The following is a 19,451-nucleotide window of genomic DNA, read 5'->3' as shown; positions in this document are numbered from 1 at the left end:
AAAAAAAAAAAAAAAAAAAAAAAAAAAAATTCACGCCTACCCTTCAGAGTCCAGTGTGTAGCCAGGAAAGAGATTCCCAGTATTTCCTTCTATGCCCACACAAACTTGAAACTCTGTTTTATACAACACTGCTCCATGTACAGATTCTTCTCACTTTCTGTGAAATTGGCTTAAAATTTCTGCTTACTTTATGGCATGGCACGTACTCTGTGTACACACACACACACAAACACACACACACACAAACACACACACACACACTACATCAGACTTAAAACTGTTCTCATAGTAATAAAACTACAGATTTTCACAAATCCTGTATTATACTATGTTATGATTTAAATTAAGTCTGACAAAAGAAAGTAAGTATGTTCATAAAGCATAATGTCATTTTGGATTTTATAGCCATCTCAGACTCATTTCATTGTTTAATTTGTGTGGTCCATGGATGTCTTTTCAAGGGTATGAACTTCAAGTTTTCAAAATCCATATACCTTTCTGAAAATACTGTGTGTTTAATCACTCTGACTTAGAAATGCTATCTAGCAGTGCTTACTTCATTATAGTAGTCCAGAATTTAAAGTGTCATTGAATTCAACCACACAGTAAATACCTAAATGGATAAGGACTCTGCTCTGGGTTTGTGTAGATGCAGAAACAGGGCCTGCGTCATGTCAGTACGGTGTATGAGGGGTTCTACCTGGCAAATAGGACTTTCCCTCCCTGTGAGTTACTGTGCATACAATGAAAACTTTTAACCTCTAAAGAAAGAGGTAGATGCTAGAGAATGGAAAGACAGCTCATTCTTATGGGTTGGTATCATTAATATTGTGAAAATGGCCATTTTTACCGGAAGCTATTTACAGATGCAGTGTAATCTCAATCAAAGTCTCCATCTCAATGGATGTGGGATTCCCCACTGTATGCTACGAATGTGTTTTATTACCATTGGTTATTAAAGAAGCTGTTTTGGCCAATGACTTAGTAGAAGGAAGCCAGGGAGGAAATCTGAACACAGATATATAGAGAAAGTAAGCAGATTTGGAGGGGCGCCATGTAGCTGCCAAAGAAGGACCTGCAAACATTTTAGTAAGCCACAGCCTCATGGCAATACACAGATTAATAGAAATGGGTTAATTTAAGATGTAAGAATTACTTAATAAGAAGCCTGATCTAATAGGCCAGTGTTGCAATTATAGATTCTGCTTGATTATTCAGGTCTTGTCAGCTGGGAAATAAATGAGAAATCTCTATTCACAAAATGGCATGCCAACGCGGGCCTACTACATCCACATAAAACCTGAGAGGGCTTGGGAAGGAATTCTAGACACACACACACACACACACACACACACACACACACACACAGAGAGAGAGAGAGAGAGAATTAAGCATGACTTCTTGGTAGCAGTATTATCTTGGGTGGGCTCTATTTGTTAGAAGTAAGCAGAGGCATGATTCCTTAAGAGAAGGTGTCCTGACTCAGTGGTTAAAACTCAAAAACTGTGCAGCTCCTTTAAGAAGACTTCCTGGTTAGTGGTAGTTGCATGAACAGCTTTGGCTCTTTTAGGAGGCTGAGCACATGAATGGGGTTTGTGGGCAGCGCGGGTCAACTGCTTACCAGAACTGAGGTGGTGAGCAAGGCTCCAGAGCTGGCAGTAAAGGCACCTCTGCCATATTGAAAGGCTGAGAGAGGCGGAGATAGCATCTAGGGCTGCTGCAACCACACTGCTTACCATTTTAAAGCACTCCTGGTCAGAAAAGGATTACAGATATGCAATAAAGACGGATTCAGACAGAAATAAACCTCTGAACAGATCACAGTGTATTTTAAAAATATACATAGGCTTAAGAGAGAGAGAGAAGAAAGAGTATAGACAGAAAAATAGTTTAAAAAATAAAAGAAAATCTTTAAAGAGATAAGTACAGACAGTCATAGATTAAAAGAATAAAGAAAAATAAGCCATGTAAAGATGGAATATACACAGAGTCTGGATTATGAATATTATTGTGTATTCTTTGAATTTTTTGATACGAATGAGCTAAGTACAGAGAGACATTTCATTGTATGGGCGCTAAGCTAAATCAACATATATATTTTAAAAGTATCTTGACTTCAAAATTTGGGTCTAAGATATGTTGCTTTGGAAAAGAGGTTCTGCTTTTGTTTCCACAGAGAATAGGAAGCTGTGGATTCCTTACTGGCTAATATGGTTTGATCAAACAAGACCTCTGAAGCAAATGTCCAGATGGTCCAACATCTACGATAGCTTCAGGATTGCTGGCTGAGATGGTCCTAGCACACAGGTTACCCCACGAAAGACCTGATTAACAGTGTACCCAATTAGCAGGAAATACTAAAAAACTACATCCAAATGCCCAAATATTGTTTACAAATGATTGTTTTCATTTATATTCCATTGTTTTAAAGGGGGTTGATTGTTAAGTGATTAATGGTCAGTCAATTTCTATAAAAAATAAGGAGGCTGTGCTATAGAGATGAATACTTTACAATGGTATAGATCTTGGCTTACTGATACAAATTTAAGGTCAATTTTGTTATATGTATGTTTCTGCTCTTGATTAAGGTATTATGTTTGTGCAGCTCATTTAAAATGTAATGTATAGTTAAGAAATACAGATTAATAAATAGTCATCTATGATAGTCAAACTTGTAAGTCATATTAGTTAGGTTTTCTAGATGTACAGAGATATATTTCAGATGGATAGGTATTCTTCAACCCTTTCAAAGACCTACAGAATATGACATTTAAAATGTTTTAAGAACTTAGAATTTTCTCAACAGTAAGACATATCTGCTTCTGGCAGCACCAATTACTTCAGAGAGGTTATGGGCATTGAAAACACTTGTTATGGAATTTGCTTTTAATATGAAAAGGCTAGCCATTTGGGCAAGAAACTGCTTTTGCCTTGACTGCTTGTTGGTACGCTGTGTGAAGTGGACATGCAGGACTAACAGAAAAATGAGTGCTAAAGTTTCCTAAAGATGAGACAGTCCTTCAGGGTCCCTGCTTCATGAGTCAGCCAGACATTCTTTAGGATACAGAAGAAAGTGACTGATAAACTGCCAATAGAGGAGAAACACTCTTTCAAATTTCCTGCTTCATGGAAATGTCTGCCGGATACTATGGGCCTGTAGGCTGATGATGGAGGCCCCAATGTTACACAGAACTTTGAATGACTGTCCCGGCAGCTAGATGTCTCTGTCAATTCTAGAATTTTGGAAGTAGCTTACAATGCACTTCCTGTTAACTTAGGTAATATTATATCCTGCTGGGGTCTTTTATAGAGTTGAAGAATAGATAGTTATAGTTTTCCTTAGTTATGATGAAAATTAAGGTAGATATAAATATTGCAACTTTATGCTTTATGCCTGTTTTGTTATATATAATTATACTATGTTAAAGTTAAAACCTTCCTATTTATTTAGACAGAAAAGGGGAGATGATGTGGGGTTACCCTCTGTTTGTTATGAATGTTTTATTACCATTGGTTATTAAAGAAGCTGTTCTGGCCAATGGCTTAGTAGAGTAAAGCCACATGGGAAATCTGAATAGAGATATAAAGTAGGCAGAGTAGGAGGGACGCCACGTAGCTGTTGAAGGAGAAGGACTCAGAAACTTTTCAGTAAGCCACAGCCTTATGGCAATACAGAAATTAATAGAAATGGGTTAATTTAAGATGTAAGAGTTACTTAATAAGAAGTCTGAGCTAATATGTCAAACTGTTGTAATTAACATAGTTTGTGTGATAATTCAGGTCTGAGCAGTTAGGAAATGAACAAGCAGTCTTTGCCTATACTCAATCTTTACAGAAATAGAAAAAAGTTCTAAAATTCACATGGAACCACAAAAGACCCCAGATTGCCAAAGCAATTCTGAGCAAAAAGAACCACGGAGGGATTACCATTCCAGATTTCAAAACACACGCAGATTCATGGTGATAGAAACAGCATGTTACCAGCATAAACAGACAGACAAGTAGACCAACTGTACAAAATAAAAGACCCAAATTTGCATACAAATACCTAGAACCTTCTTGTAGTTGAGAAAGATTTCAAAAAATACACATTGAAGAAAGTGTTTTCAACAAATGGTACTAAAAAACCTAGATGTCCACATGTAGAATAATGAAAATTATTAAACCAGATCTTTTAACCTGCACAAAGCTTAATTTGAAATGGATCAAAGATCTCAGTCTGAAACCTGGAACATTGAAACTGCTGTAAGAAAACATGGGCAGTGCTCTTCAACATACAGGCACAGGAAAGGACTTCAGGAAGGAGATTGTCCGGGAACTAAGACCACCAACCAGTCTCCACTTTTATCTTGGGTATCTGGGATACAATATTTACAATACACAGTCTGCTGTTCAGACATGCACTGAGTACTTTGGGAAAAAATTGAAAAGGAAATTACCTCCCTACTGTTTTCCTATTTCAGCACACAGTGTATTACCACAGTGAAGAATTTGTTTTTTCAAGATTTATTTTTAATTACATGTATAAGTGTGTGCGTACATGAGTGAAGGGGCCCTTGGATGTCAGGGGTACTGGATCCTTTGGAAATGGAGTTAGAGGTGATATGTGAACCGCCTGAAGTGGATACTGAGAACTGAACTTGGGTTTTCCGCAAGAGTAGCCACGTATTCTGTACCAACACCTGGGCCATCTTTACAGCCCTAGGAATCTGTTTGAAATAAAGTATATACGTGCTCCAAATGCAAGGACTCTGCTCTGGCTCTACGTGGTAAACGCCTGAGGAGAGGTTACACTGTAGAGTGGGGGCCATTTCAACCCGTTTCCAAGGTTTTCTGTACATTAAAGTCACAGGAATACTAAATGCTAATCTTAGATACTTCTTAATTTTAAATATCTTTAAATATATTTTTATTTATATATTTATTACAAACATACTTTTCTATAACCCTGAAATTTCTATGATAACTTTACCAACCTCAATAGTTTAAATCCTTACTCAACTTACCTGCACCGCCCGTAATTCTGCTAGCAGATCTGTGAAACTCTGGTTTTTCATGGGTTCCACGTTTTCAACTACTTGAGACAGGAAATGATTTTTGTGCACCTGTTCTCTGATTTTTAAAATTAAAAAAAAAAGGCTTTATAAGACAAGGTATTCCTTTAATACAAAATATTCTAATGAACTCACACTATATGTATCACTAGAGGAAAAAGATGAAAGTATGGACATGTTAAAGGAAAGTAGACTTGAGAGAAATGCCTATATTTTTCTACTTTAGAAGAACAGAAATACTAAGATTTTTGGTTTAACTGAAATTTAAAAATACTTGTTTTTAATTCTAAAAAAAAAAATAAGTGTTACCATTTTTCTAGAGCTTTCTGTACTCCTAGTCTCACTGCTGCTGAATGATTCCTTTGATCTGACAAATACAAATCTCAATTTAATACATAGAAACAAAACCAGAAACATATCTGGACCTCAGATTCAAATTTTAGACTTTTTTTCAAGAAAAATCTATGTTTTAAATAAATTATTTAAATAATTATCTGTTCATTATTTTATAATGCTAGTCCACTTAATTTGGGATTTAGGAATAGTTCTTCCTAGAAGCCAGGGAGTAAAAATGTGGTATTTTAAAAGTTATGTTTACTTATCTAATATCTGACACAGAGTTCAAACTAGACTAAGCTGTTTTATGGCTGTGGATGACCTTGAACTTCCAAGCCTCTTGCCTCCCTCCAGAGTACTGCAACTACAGGCATGCATACCAGGACTAGTGCATGTGGTACTGGGGACTGAACCTAACCCAGACCTCACCAACTGAGCTACATCTCCAGTTCAGATCGGATCTTATGAGAAGCATCTTACAAGAAGATGTAAGTATCTTCAAGCATCAGAACAACATACCTGGCTTTGGGGCCACTCTGAATAAGAGAAAGGGACATTAAAACTCTCTTTTTCTTTCTCTCTCTCCTTCCCTCCTTCTCTCTGTTCACCAATCTGTATAGCTCTCACTTCTGTATATTACATATATTTTTCTCTTTTACACGAATGGCTACACTTTTCATGTTATAAGTCATCTAAAAACGAGAGCCTGTTAATAAATATGGTTAGTATCCGTGATATTCATGGTCACCAAAACTTCTGGTAGTATCCTGAATAATTGGACATTTATGTGGAATGTACTAAACAATCATTTCCTAGTGGAAGACAGTGCCCTCATATGTCCCTGATTGTAGGTTTGGTGTTTGTTCTTCCACTAGTAAGGTAATGGACCAGGGTTGGGCATGAGTAAGCAGGCTCTGGTGGCCACGGCTCTGTGGTGAGTGTCAGATTGTTGGATAGTAACAATTCATAGGTTGTTACTTGGAACAAATAAGTTCATCTAAACAACAGCCTTTGACCCAGAAGATGTTCTGAGTTCCCTCCCAGCTACATCCCAGTCAGAGGTACAAACTGCGGCGTGGTCTATTTTCTAGGGCTCCCTCGCGGCCTCAGGGTCCAGCTGAGATCATACTCTTTGCATCCTCTCCCTCTCCTTTTTCACTTTCTTTCTCTTTTTCTAGAATTATGTTTTTTTTCTCTTTCCAGAGTTATTCTATAGTTATTCTGTTTCTACAGAACCCAAGAACAAGCTGATACTGTGGATTTATTTTTTACTTTTGTATTATTAGTCAAATCATTGTTTAGGGACCAGTTATTTACCAACAAAGGCAAGTGCTCTATTTTCAGTTCTTTGAAAGCAATGTCAAACTCACATATGGATACACTGAGAATACTGGAGTATATACTAGCTATCAATTATTGAAAGAAAAATCCTCTGGTATGCAATGTAACATTTACGAGACAGGAAATCAGTGTACAAATGAAAACAGATACATGTAAAAGTATTTACCATTTCTAAGAAAAAACCTCTTTAGTAATATGGTACCAATATGCTTAGAAAGAGTTAAGTATATTTAAGTGTCAGAAATTCAAAAGAACTTACTTTAAAGAGGCTAGCTCACTAAATAAATTCTGATTTTCCTTAAACATTCGCTCTTCGTTTTTCTTATTTTGTTCCTGGAGATCTTTTACTTGATTATACAACCTTTCATTTTCCTTTTTAAAAACAGAAAAATGATTTCAGCTAAAAGTTAGCAGTACTTTGTGACATGAAGAGGCATAGATAAGTCACTTAGGTGGTCTTTACAATTTCCTTAGCTTTTAATTTTATAAAACCCTTTTCACATATCTTTTATTATCTTAGAAGTCAACTTCTCTAGACATAACTCTTTCTAAAATGTTAAAAATTTTAGAAACATGCAAAGAAGTTATAGAATTCTCCAAACTGAAGAGTCTAATGTCAGAGCGATACACTGAATTTGACCAGAGTAAAGGCAAAAGAGAGATGGAGAAGCCTAGCCTTACGTGTGGGCTGGGGTGAGAAAGCCCAGCAGGACTATATCCCAGTTCTGGTTCTGGCCAGAAAGGAAAAACATCAGGACTAGAGGAAAATCCCAGGAGCCTGACTTCTAACAGCGGGGTGATTAGATAGGGAACAGATGAATCTGTGATTAGAGCTCTGACACACTGACCTCACTTTATATTGAGAATTTTCTGAACACTAAAGGCTTTTGAGGTGGTAACAAAAACTATGGATTATCACAGCATATGTGAACTAGTGCCTGGCCGATGGCATGTCAACACACACAAGGAACTTGTGTATTGTCTTCTGAGGGGACAGCTGACATATTTAGAGCCTGTGAAATCTTAAAGTCCCTCTCTGTATGGCAGGATAAGACAGGGGATGAGGATCTCAATGGTCTCCCTAAACTGAGGCAGACCATCTTGTGTGGTGAAAATGGTTTCCCCAGGCTTCTCTGGCTGATGAAGAGAGGCGCAAAGCTCAGATTATAGTTGTAAAAGGGAACTTTAATGAGGTGGAAGACGAGAGGAGGCAGAAAAGGAAGCTACATCTTAAACCTGCCACTTTCAACAGCTCACACTAAACAAAAAGAAGCTCATCCTTGAGGCAGCAGCACTTGAGAGCAGACTGATGGCTGAAAACAATAGCAAGACTAGTCACAACCTATTACAAACTGTGTAGAAGCTAAGGGAAATATGCTCATTTCTAAGGAACATGGCTATCAAAATAGCATGCAACAGTTTCTGACTGGTTACTGTATTCCAGGTTAGGGGGCTGGTTTGTATTGTTTCATTTTGAATTTCACTATTCCCTTGTCTTATTATCCCTACACATAAAGACAGAGGAAGGTGAGAGGGTTGGACATGGCCCCACAGCAGGTGTTAGAGTTAAGACTTAAAACTAGGCTTTTATTTAAACCAGAATTGATGCTCTTAGCTACTTTACTCTGGCTAATAAATGTGCAGGCCAACTGGGCAGGAAAGTGCATGCCTGCACCCAGCACTTGGGAGGTGGATCACAACCTTGAGGACCACCTGGACTATATAGTGAGTTCCAGAGCACAGGAGAGAGGGCGGGAAGGAAGGACGAGGAGAGGGAAAAGGTAGGGGAAGAACACTGGTCAAATTACTTACTACCTTACTTCTATCTGCATGTGAAATGACCACAGCAGTATTTTAATATACCTTACATTTATAATTAAAGAGTCAAAAGCAAAGCCATCAGAGGCTGAAGAACTGTCTCACCTGCTGATATCCCTGAAGAAGTGTCTCTTGTTCTTGTATTTCTTTTTGAATTTGTTTCAGTTTTTCTCCAGTGATGGGATCAGATGTTTCTCCAAGCTGTAGCCACCTCTGTTTTCTGCTTGTTTCTTCAAAGCTACTTAACTTTAAGAAAATGAATAAATTGCTTTATTTGCAAACAGAGAATGAAGAAAGACGTGAGGAAGCCAGAGGTTCTCAGACCCACACAACCTCCATTATGGCTGTCCTGGGGAGTGCCATGACACTGTCAAGTCAGCACAGTGCTTTGCTGGTGAGAGAGGAACTCACAAACACTGTTGTGACTCTGGTTCCAGATCTTCTATTACAGCTCTTGTTGGAACTCTCATTTCTCTGAAGGGTAAAGGAACTCATTGACTTGTTTCCAAAAGAACAGCTAATACAGGAAAATCATCAAAATGGGCCATGTTTGATTTCAATTCACTCTGGAGAGAACCAAGAACCAAGTCTGTATTGTATACAGCAAATACATCAAGGTGAACAACTCCAGGTACCAGGATAACAAGGAATTTGAAAGGAAGCATAATTGCTTTTATTTATTTATTTATTTGTTTATTTATTTATTTATTTATTTATTTTAATATATAAGAAAGGAAACCAGAACAGTACATTTGGTACCTTGGCCTGAAGAATGTAATTTTCCTGGTTCAGTTTGAAGAGCTCTCCTTCCTGCTGTCTCTTAAGGTTTCCCAGGGTGTTCTCCAGCTCCTTCTCCTTCTCTGAGAATGTGATTTTAATTTGCTCAATTAGGGCTTGTGCGCCCCTCCATTTTTCCTCTGCATCCTGAGCTCTTTTCAACATAAGTAATTCTTTCTCTCTGTTCTCACCAGAGGATCCTGAAGGCTCCTTTAGAAAAGAAGCAGGACTTCATTACATGAGCTGCATGGTTAGGACCAGAATCCAAACAGAGAGACAGAGACTGGCAATGACATGGTAACAACGCTCGAGTACAAAGAAACCAGTGAGGATGATGTGAATACGGAAAAGAAATTTCATATCTGTACACATTAATCAACTTCAATTATGATATTTTCTTAAGTATGCAATTAAAACATTTATAATCTAATTTTAAAATGATTTTAAAATATGAAAATTAGAAATATTAATATGAACTTCAATACTTACAGTCTGGAACTGGACAGAGGAGTCAGCTGTGGAGTCGTCTGGCCTCTTAGGTGTAGCTAGGCTACCTTTACTTTGCGGGGATGGCTTATTCAAAACTGCAGGCTTGATGAGTTTTGTTCCAGATAATATTTCTAAACATTATAGACAACAGAAGGAAGCATCATAAAAGCAAGGCTGAATGTGCATTCAGCAATGATGGGCAATAAATGAGGACAGTGGCAATGTGGAGGTAAAACATAGATCGCAACACAGGCTGAGGCACCCCCCCCCGCATGGTCCTTTCGCTGTGGTCACTGCACCCCAGCAGTCACCCACAATCAACATCCACAGATGGAGCTAAATAAGGTGAGGAGACGATGAATCAGGATAACTTCAAGACTTTAACACTTTTTTTTTTTTTTGTGGTTTTTCGAGACAGGGTTTCTCTGTGGCTTTGGAGCCTGTCCTGGAACTAGCTCTTGTAGACCAGGCTGGTCTCGAACTCACAGAGATCCGCCTGCCTCTGCCTCCCGAGTGCTGGGATTAAAGGCGTGCGCCACCATCGCCCGGCAGACTTTAACACTTTTAACAAATTATGTTGTAAGAGGATCACAGTCAGGATGGCCACATAATGGATCAGAAAGAGCAGCTGGTAAGCATGAAGAATTTAAGTTCAGAGTCACTGTGTCTTGAGCACTCTTGATACTCAGTGTGTGAGAGGGAATCACAGAATCAATGGAGCAATGCACATTGCAGAGATACCATAACGCCTAACCTAAGTCTGATTTCAAAGACTAACAATACTGTTCTAATCCAGTAGCATCATCTAGCAAATTAGAAAAGAATGTGACTAATATGTTTGGCCTAATTTTCTGTTTTTACAGTAACTTTTAAACTCCAAAGATAGATGAAATTCTGAAGCCAGTATATACTATTCGGTTAGCAACAAACAATGTAGGCAGATGCTTCTATGCAATATTTTAAAAATTCATTTTATATACCAACTACAGTTCCCCCTCCCTCGTCTCCTCCCACTCCCCCCCCACATTCCCCAAACCCCATCCATTTCTCAGAGAGGTTAAGGCCTCCCGTGGGGAGCTAACTAAGCCTAGCCATCCCCACTGCATGAAGGCTGAGCAAGTATCCACCATAGGGAATGGGCTCCACAAAAGCCAGTTTGTGCATCAAGGATAAACCCTGGTCCCACTGCCAGGGGTCCCATAAACAGACCAAGCCACACAATTGTTACCCACATTCGGAGGGCCTAGTTTGGTCACATGCAGAGGTACCAGTTGTCAGCTGTCTCCATGGGTTTCCCCATCATGATCTAATTTACCCCCTCTTGCTCACATAATCCCTCCTCCCTCTCTTCGACTGGACTCCTGGAGGTTGGCCCAGTGCCTGGTTATGAATCTCTGCATCTGTTTCGAAACCATCAGTTACTGGATGAAGGTTCTATGATGACAATTAGGTTAATCACCAATCTGATTACAGGAGAAGGCCTATGCAGGCACCCTCTCCATAATTGCTAGGAATCTTAGCCAGGGTCATTGTTGTGGATTCCTGGGAGTTTCCCTAGCACCAAGTTTCTCCCTAACCCCACAATGGTTCCCTCTATCAAGATGCCTCCTTTACTGTTCTCCCTCTCTATCCCTCCCCCAACTTGACCATCCCATTCCTTCTGTTCTCATCCCCCATTCCCTCTCCACCCCCGCTCCCCCAGTTTACCCAGGAGCAATACCACTCTTAAGCATATACCCAAAGGATGCTCAATCACACAACAAGGACATCTGCTCAACTATATTCATAGCAGCATTATTCATAATAGTCAGAACCTGGAAACAGCCTAGATGCCCCTCAACCAAAGAATGGATAAAGACTATGTGGTACATTTCCACAATGGATTACTACTCAGCAGTAGAAAACAATGACATCATGTAGGCAGATAGATGGAACTAGAAAAAATCATCCTGAGTGAGGTAACCCAGACCCAGAAAGACAAACAGTACGCACTCACTCCTAAGTGGATAGTAGATGTAAAGCAAAGGACAACCAGGCTACAGTCCACAGTCCCAGACGAGCTAGGTGGCAAGAAGAACCTTAAGAGAAACACAAATGCATCGCCCTAGGAAGGGGAAATAGGTGAGAGCTTCTGTGGAATCTTAGAGCCCACATTCAAATGTGTCAGGCTTAACACTCTATGAACGTTATCCAGCTGCTTTAAAGGTAAATAAATAGCCTCATTTTTTTTACTATTATTTCCTCAAGATTTGTTTAAATGTATTTTTTAAATTAAAACTATCTTCAGATATTTGGAAAATACAGAAAAGCTAAAAGAAAATAATTCAATACTTCCTCACAAAAAGATTCGTTTCTATCTTTTTTTGTAGGCATATAAAGGTTTTCCTTACAGTCGTCATCATACTTAGTGTGTTTCATAATAAATGTCTTAAAGCATCCAAAAAGACTGAGTCACTGCAAGCGCAGCATATGATCCCTTCCAATCACCGGCAGGTTATTCCATGACAAGGGCTAGGAGTGTCCCGCCAGCACCCGACTCTCTGAGGACTAGGCAGCTACAAACAGGTGGTTCTGTATGTAGACATTCAACCTGCCAGTCTATTTACAACAGAATTTCCATTCCTGAATCTTTTTTTCCATAGGTATGAGTGTTTATGGAATATATATCTATGTACCATGTTTGTGTCTGGTGCCCCAAAGAGGCCAGAAGTGGACACTGAATCTTCTAGTACTAGAGGTACAGACAGTTGTGAGCTACATGCTGGCAACGGAACCAAGTCCTCTGTAAGACATCTATCTGCTATTTCCCCCCTTACCTAAGAAATGGAAATTTCTTAATATGAAAATTCAAACAGAAAAGCCCTGCAGAATTAGAACTCTAAAGTCCTCTTTGAAGAATCAATGCATTAGTCACATTCAATCATAAAGAAATGAACCAAAGTAATTCCACATTGACGTCACTATTGGTAACAGACATTCAATTTACTTCATAACTAGAAGCAAAAACGAAATCTCCAAACTGAGAGAGATATGGTTGCAAGAGAAAAATATACCTTGAAAAAGTAAAACCCCTGGTTGGGTGGCATGGGGATGCAGAATATATTACTTCATATTTCACAGAAGGGAAGGAAGTGATTGGCAATACATGAAATTGAAAATAAAGCCAGGAAACAATAATGTGGCGTAAGCAATCTCTCAGCAGTTATCAAAATCTATTTCTTAAGGGGATGTCTTAGAACATGTAATTTTGAAGGATGAAGTTTATCTCCTTGGAGATTTAAGAAATCTACATCTAATATATTTAAGAACTTGTAGGGGCCAGGAGATGACTCTGTGGTGAAAAGCGCTGGCTGCTCTTCCATAGCACTCAGGTTCGATGCTCAGCACCCAGCTGGTGGCACACAAACGTCTCTAACTGCAATTCTGGGAGGTCCAATGCTCTCTTCTGGCCCCCTCATGTGCCAGCATGCAAATGGTGCACATACACACATGTGGGCTAAACATATAAAATAAATTAAGAAGTTAAAAAAAATAAAAAAAACTTAAAGTGTGATCACATCATTTTTTAGAAACTGAGTTTTAGGTCAGTATTTAAACTAATGGGTTTCACCTGGCATTTTCGGATATTACTCTTAGAAAATATTCAGTCCATTTATCTACTTCTGCTGTCCACCCACCCATTTGTTCTCTTGTTTAAGACACACACAGAGAAAAGCCTGATTCAGCATTTAGCACGGCACAGTATTTCTTGTTACCTTTTCTTTTTCCTGTTTTTCCCTATTTTTGAATTTTTACTCATCAGCAAGTTTTCTTTTTAAACAGTATTACTTTACAAAAGAAAGCATAAACATGAAATGCTAAATAAAAGGTAGCTAGAATAAACAGGCAGCCCCCACATGACAAGTCTGCTAGCCACTAACCTCCACTTCCTCCCCTCTAACAGACACCTAATTCTACATGGGCAGCAATGTGCTTAGATCACAGGGACTGACTGCACCCCGAACTGTATGCAAACTGGGGTGGCAACAAGTTTTAGTCAAAGATGGACACAAAAGGTTCCTAGGTGAAGGGTTTCAGGGAAGCGATTCTAATGAAAGCACCGTATATCTGGCTGCTCTACTGTCATTCCACCTCATGGCAGAACGTGGAGACAGACATCACTGTGTAAGAATGGAGACAAAGGGAGCTGGGGAAAGGGTTCAGTGGATAAGAGCATCTATTTATTTTTCTTGCAGAGGACCTAAGTTTGCTTCCTGAAACCCACATGAGGTGGCTCACAATCACTGGTAACTCCAACTCCAGGGCATCTGACACCTCTGGCCTCAATGAGCACCTGTATTCTCACATGCATATAACCCGGCATAGTATGGATTCTGCAACAGGAAAGATGGGATCTATCTGGTTCCTTTCCCAGCTGTATATCTCAGCTCCCTATCTCTGGGCTCACAGTCACATCAAAGACAAAAGACTTTCATTTGGTTAAGCAACTGGGCTTAATTTTTATTCTAACCTATGATTGATCTGAACTGCCCTACTGTGCTTCCCAAGGAACCCAACCTGTAACAATTATTCCAAAATAATTACAGTTCTGAGTAAAATTAAAGCTACACTGGGCAGATTATCAATAAAGAGACAAATACAAAAAACCCATACTGAACAGTCTAATGAGATACTACAGTAGTTCAGTGAAAGAACAGGTCCACTGTTGTGGAATATTATTTTAGCCAGGCAAAGATGTGTTACGTTTGTCTGTGCTGTGGAATATTACTTTAACTATGAGGAGGTGTGTCACATTTGTTTCTGCTGCCTTTGTTAAAGATGTAAAGAGGTGTTACATTTGTTTCACCTTGCCTGCCAAAGGAACCTGAATGGTCTGATAAAAAGCTGAATGGTCAATAGTTAAGCAGGAGAAGGATAACCGGGGCTGCCAAGCAGAGAGGTATAATAAGAAAGAAGAGATAATGGGGAGCAAGAGAGGAAGATGCCCTGGGCCAGCGAAGCAGCTGGCAGTCAGCAGACACAGGGTAGGACATACAGAGAGAAAGGTAAAAATTCCCGAGACAAAATGTAAATGAAAAAAAATAGGTTAAGTTATAAGAGCTAGCAAGAAAGGAACCTAAGCTAAGGCCAAGCATTCCTAAGTCTCTGTGTCATGATCTGGGAACTGGTTGGCAGCTCAAAAGAAAAAGCCTGGTGCAGTCTACCACTGCATGTTTTAGTACAAAAATGAGTAATGTGTTTTGATTCTGATAGTCACAAATACTTTAAGATTTTGAAATATGGAAAACAAGTTTAGAATATTAGTTTACTCATAAAAATATTGTTGCCTTCAATCATTTACACTGATAGCTTCTCAATCACTATGACACTTGTCTTCATGTGCAGTGACTTCAACATACTCAGACTCTGCCAACTCCTTGACTTTGGTTCCTTAATGTTCCTTGCTCTTAGCTGCTCACTCACATTGGTGTGACCTAGGTTCACTTCCAATTATGCAATGACCTTCTAACCTCCAGCTCAGTAATCACTTGGAAGCTTACTTCATATCTTCCCTTCTTTCCCTCTTCACTGCTCTGTGATGGCACAGTGTTTGATTCTGAGAAGAATGAAGCAGACAGAGGTAACAGTCACACTTCCTCCCTCTCACATCTATCCGGCTGCCAGCTGGTGCTCTCTTCCTGTGCTTCCACAATTCCTAGAACTCAGAACTGTCCACATTCCTAGGTAATGAAGTCCTACTGTGCACCATTATAGTTCTAAGTCAAGGACACTGCCCTGGCAACTATTCCCTCTATCTACCACACTGTCCATTCTTTCTTTCTTAAGGGCAGACATGTGCAGTATGTGTGTAAGTGTGTGGAGGTGTAGAGCCAGAAAACAACTTTTAGGAGCTAGTTCTCTCCTTCAGGACTAACTTAGGATGCTAAGGCTGGAGTGGCAAATGTCTTTACCCACAGCGCTACTGTGGTGGCCCCCTAACTGTCTCTCAACTCCTTCCAAGTCAGCTTCTGCTCCATCTTCTGCCTTTCACAAGAACTTTCCTCCAGAACGTCCTATTACTTTAAGCACTAATTCTATCCACATTCTTGCCTACTCAATCTGCCTTGCAGTCAGCTCTGCCAGGAAACTGACCTCTACCGCTGATGGCCACCAACTTGCTAAAACTGAAGAGCAGTTCTTAGTTCAGCTTCTTCCCCTGTGGGCAACAAATGGCAGAAGAGATGCTCCTTGAGCTACATCTTCCCTAGACTGAAGGTTCTGTCAGGGTTCTCCTCCCTCACTCTGCCTGCCTTGCAGATCCCTTTTGTTCTGTTTGATGGGCTAGAGTGAGCCTGTTTGCGTTTACCCTCTAGTAATCCTGTCATAGCTTCAGCTGCCAAAAGACACAGCCTTAAGGGTCAAATGGAAAGAAGGAACTTCCATTAAGGAGTTGCCTCCAACAGATTGGTCTGTGGATGGCATGTCTGCGGGGCATTTCCTTGACTACTAAGAAGTAGAAGGGTCCACTGTGGGAGGTGCAACCCCTAGGCAGGGAGACCCCGGATGTGTAAGAAAGGCTGCTGAGAAATCCAGGACAACCAGGTCAGTAAGCTGTGCACCTGTGTGCATTCTGCTTCAAGTCCCTGCTTTGGCTTGCCACAAGGACGACTGTGGCCTATAAGTGAGTGCAAATTCTTCTTCCCCAAGTTGCTTTTGTATCATAACAACAGAAAGAGGTAACAAGAACATCCTCCTGCTCTGTCAGTGCTTATAAAAACGCCTCTTCTGGTCTTTAGTAAGTTCTCAAATGGTATCTTCAGTTTACACTTCCTCTTGGACGGCAGACTTTCAATCTAAATGCCTACTCTTTATCACTGTTTGTAAGTCAGAACAGTCATCTCAAAGTTGTCATTTCCCCTTCCTCTCAGCCCAGAGCGTACCTCCATTTGTCTGACCTCAGGGAGCGTCTGCTCCATTCCTTCAGTTGCCTGGACCAAAAACTACAGTGACCCAAACTAGATTTTTATATTACCGGTTCTACCTTTAAACATTTTTTCATCAACCACTTTTCACTATCTTCATTGCTACTATCCTAGCTCAATAGCTATACACTACACACTTATTCTAAAAGGAATACACAGAAAAAAACAAAGAAAATGAAATAATATGCTATATATATGTCAAACTCTACCTTGAAAGAAATGTATTCTTACCTTTTTTCCTGAATTGACTTGACGTGGGAATAGATCTCACATTTTTACTTTTTATATTGTCCTTTGAAGATTTCTTTTCAAAAGCAGAAAATAATTGTAGTGGCGAACTGGGTTTGCTGTAGCCTGAGCTCCGAGTTGATACATACAGTCCACTCTGCGGCTTTCTCTTAAGCAAAGGAGGGGCACTTCTGGCCTTCTTGTATGGAACCTGCTTGCCAGTTACAGGTCCCTCTTCCCCAGCACTGAACCGAGTCTTTGAAGTCTGTATACAACAAGAACAAGCTCTTTAGTATCGGAATGAACTTTCTCAGGAAATTCGGGATCAACTTACCCCTGGACCCAGCAATACCACTCTTGGGAATATACCCAAGAGATGCCCTATCATACAACAAAAGTATATGTTCTACGATGTTCATAGCAGCATTGTTTGTAATAGCCAGAACCTGGAAACAACCTAGATGCCCCTCAATGGAAGAATGGATGAAGAAAGTATGGGATATATACATATTAGAGTATTACTCAGCAGTAAAAAACAAGGACTTCTTGAATTTTGCATACAAATGGATGGAAATAGAAAACACTATCCTGAGTGAGGTAAGCCAGACCCAAAAAAAGGAGCATGGGATGTACTCACTCATATTTGGATTCTAGCCACAAACAAAGGACATTGAGCCTATAATTAGTGATCCTAGAGAAGCTAAATAAGGAGAACCCAAAGAAAAACATATAGGCATCCTCCTGAATATTAACCTTCATCAGGCGATGAAAGGAGACAGAGACAGAGACCCACATTGGAGCACCGGACATAATTCTCAAGGTCCAAATCAGGAGCAGAAGGAGAGAGAGCATGAGCAAGGAACTAAGGACCGCAAGGGGTGAACCCACATACTGAGACAATGGGGATGTTCTATTGGGAACTCACCAAGGCCAGCTGGCCTGGGTCTGAAAAAGCCTGGGATAAAACCGGTCTCTCTGAACATAGAGGACAATGAGGACTACTGAGAACTCAAGAACAATGGCAATGGGTTTCTGATCCTACTGCACGTACTGGCTTTGTAGGAGCCTAGGCAGTTTGGATGCTCAACTTATTAGACCTGGATGGAGGTGGGGTTCCTTGGACTTCCCACAGGGCAGGAAACCCTGATTGCTCTTCGGGCTGAGGAGGGAGGAAGAGAGAAATGGGAGGCGGTGGTGGGGAAGAAATGGAAATCTTTAATAAATACATAAATTAAAGAAAAAAAGAAGTCCCACCCACAGCTGACGTCAGCAGCCCCACAGCTTAAGCGCATACTTCTTACCTGGTTGGTTTTGTCATCCTGAGGTAATAGTGAAGGGTTAACAGTTGTTTTTTTCTTCAAAATCTCAAGGTACACTTTGTCCAAATGATCTTCCATAGCAGTTGATGCTGGACAGCCGCCACCCATGCTCTCACCTGCTGTCTTGGGTAAAGCCACATTCTCCTCGTGTTTGTGGGGAAATTGGCTCACGTGGGTGGGGTCTTGAGACACAGTGTTTCCATTCATCTTAAGAGGTGAACAGTTCCTAGGTTCCCCTTCTTTACTGTCAGCTGCTTTCTTAAGGCTACAGAACAAAGTAGAACACAATAAAAACTGCATGTAACCTAAGTCCTCAAGTTCCTCAGTTATCCACTCATATTTGTACAGACATGAGCTGTAACTATTCAAACGAAGTTACACTGTTAAACATGCCATACAACACAACACCATTAGCCTAGGATACTCACGGGTTATCATGTAACTGTTTATACTTTTTTTCTGTTCTTTTGAGGCAGGGTCTCATGGAGCCCAGGCTTGCTTCTAACTCACAGAGATAATACCTGCCTCTGCCTTCATGCTGGGATTAGTAGATGATCCTGAACTCCCGATCCTCCCGCCTCCACCTCTGACAGCTACTGAGATTATAAGCATGTGCCATTATGCCCCACTAATTTCGGATAATTTTAACGCAGCACAATAATTTTTACCCACAATTTCTTACTAAGTCAACACGTATTTTGTTTTGTTTTTCAAGACAGAGTTTCTCTGTGTAACAGCTCTGGCTATACTGGTCACTCTGCAGACTAGGCTGGCCTTGAACTCACAGAGATACCTGCCTCTGCCTTAGCGCTAGGATTAAAGGCATGCGCCACTACTGCCTGGACTATATCAACATGTATTCGAAGTAGAGGAATTTTTTATATATTTCTGTAAGACTTTAAAGTGACTATAATTTATGACAAGAAATCAAGGAGTATAAATACCAAAAGCATAGAAATAACCACAGCATAGGGAAATTTCAAAATAAAATCATAGAGAGTCGCCATGATTCTCACTCCCCACACAGCCGCAGGTTAAGATCTTCCCTGAAAAGAAATGTCTGGGTTTGCGACCTGCCCATCCAGCACAGAGGCCTGATCTTCGGCGCCAGGAGACCTAGCTTTGGG

At 40.1% G+C, this 19,451-nt stretch overlaps 1 protein-coding gene across 1 annotated transcript in view; it reads right to left on the bottom strand.

Annotated features, from left to right (window-relative positions):
* The window catches only part of Cep162 (centrosomal protein 162), an 83,121-nt gene that overhangs the window by 29,680 nt on the left and 33,990 nt on the right, over positions 1 to 19,451 (bottom strand). The window contains exons 12-18 of the mRNA XM_013346420.2: positions 18,307 to 18,589; positions 17,009 to 17,270; positions 9,816 to 9,946; positions 9,309 to 9,536; positions 8,655 to 8,795; positions 6,991 to 7,103; positions 5,007 to 5,112 (exon numbers count right to left, since the gene is read on the bottom strand). Coding sequence (XP_013201874.1) covers positions 5,007 to 5,112; positions 6,991 to 7,103; positions 8,655 to 8,795; positions 9,309 to 9,536; positions 9,816 to 9,946; positions 17,009 to 17,270; positions 18,307 to 18,589 — 1,264 coding nt within the window. The remainder of the gene's footprint in view (positions 1 to 5,006; positions 5,113 to 6,990; positions 7,104 to 8,654; positions 8,796 to 9,308; positions 9,537 to 9,815; positions 9,947 to 17,008; positions 17,271 to 18,306; positions 18,590 to 19,451) is intronic.

This window comes from Microtus ochrogaster, chromosome 5 (genome assembly GCF_000317375.1).
Source record: "Microtus ochrogaster isolate Prairie Vole_2 chromosome 5, MicOch1.0, whole genome shotgun sequence".
NCBI classification, from domain to species: domain Eukaryota; kingdom Metazoa; phylum Chordata; class Mammalia; order Rodentia; family Cricetidae; genus Microtus; species Microtus ochrogaster.
The sequence above is the reverse complement of the archived record's forward strand: the minus strand, read 5'-3'. Positions and strand labels throughout refer to the sequence as shown.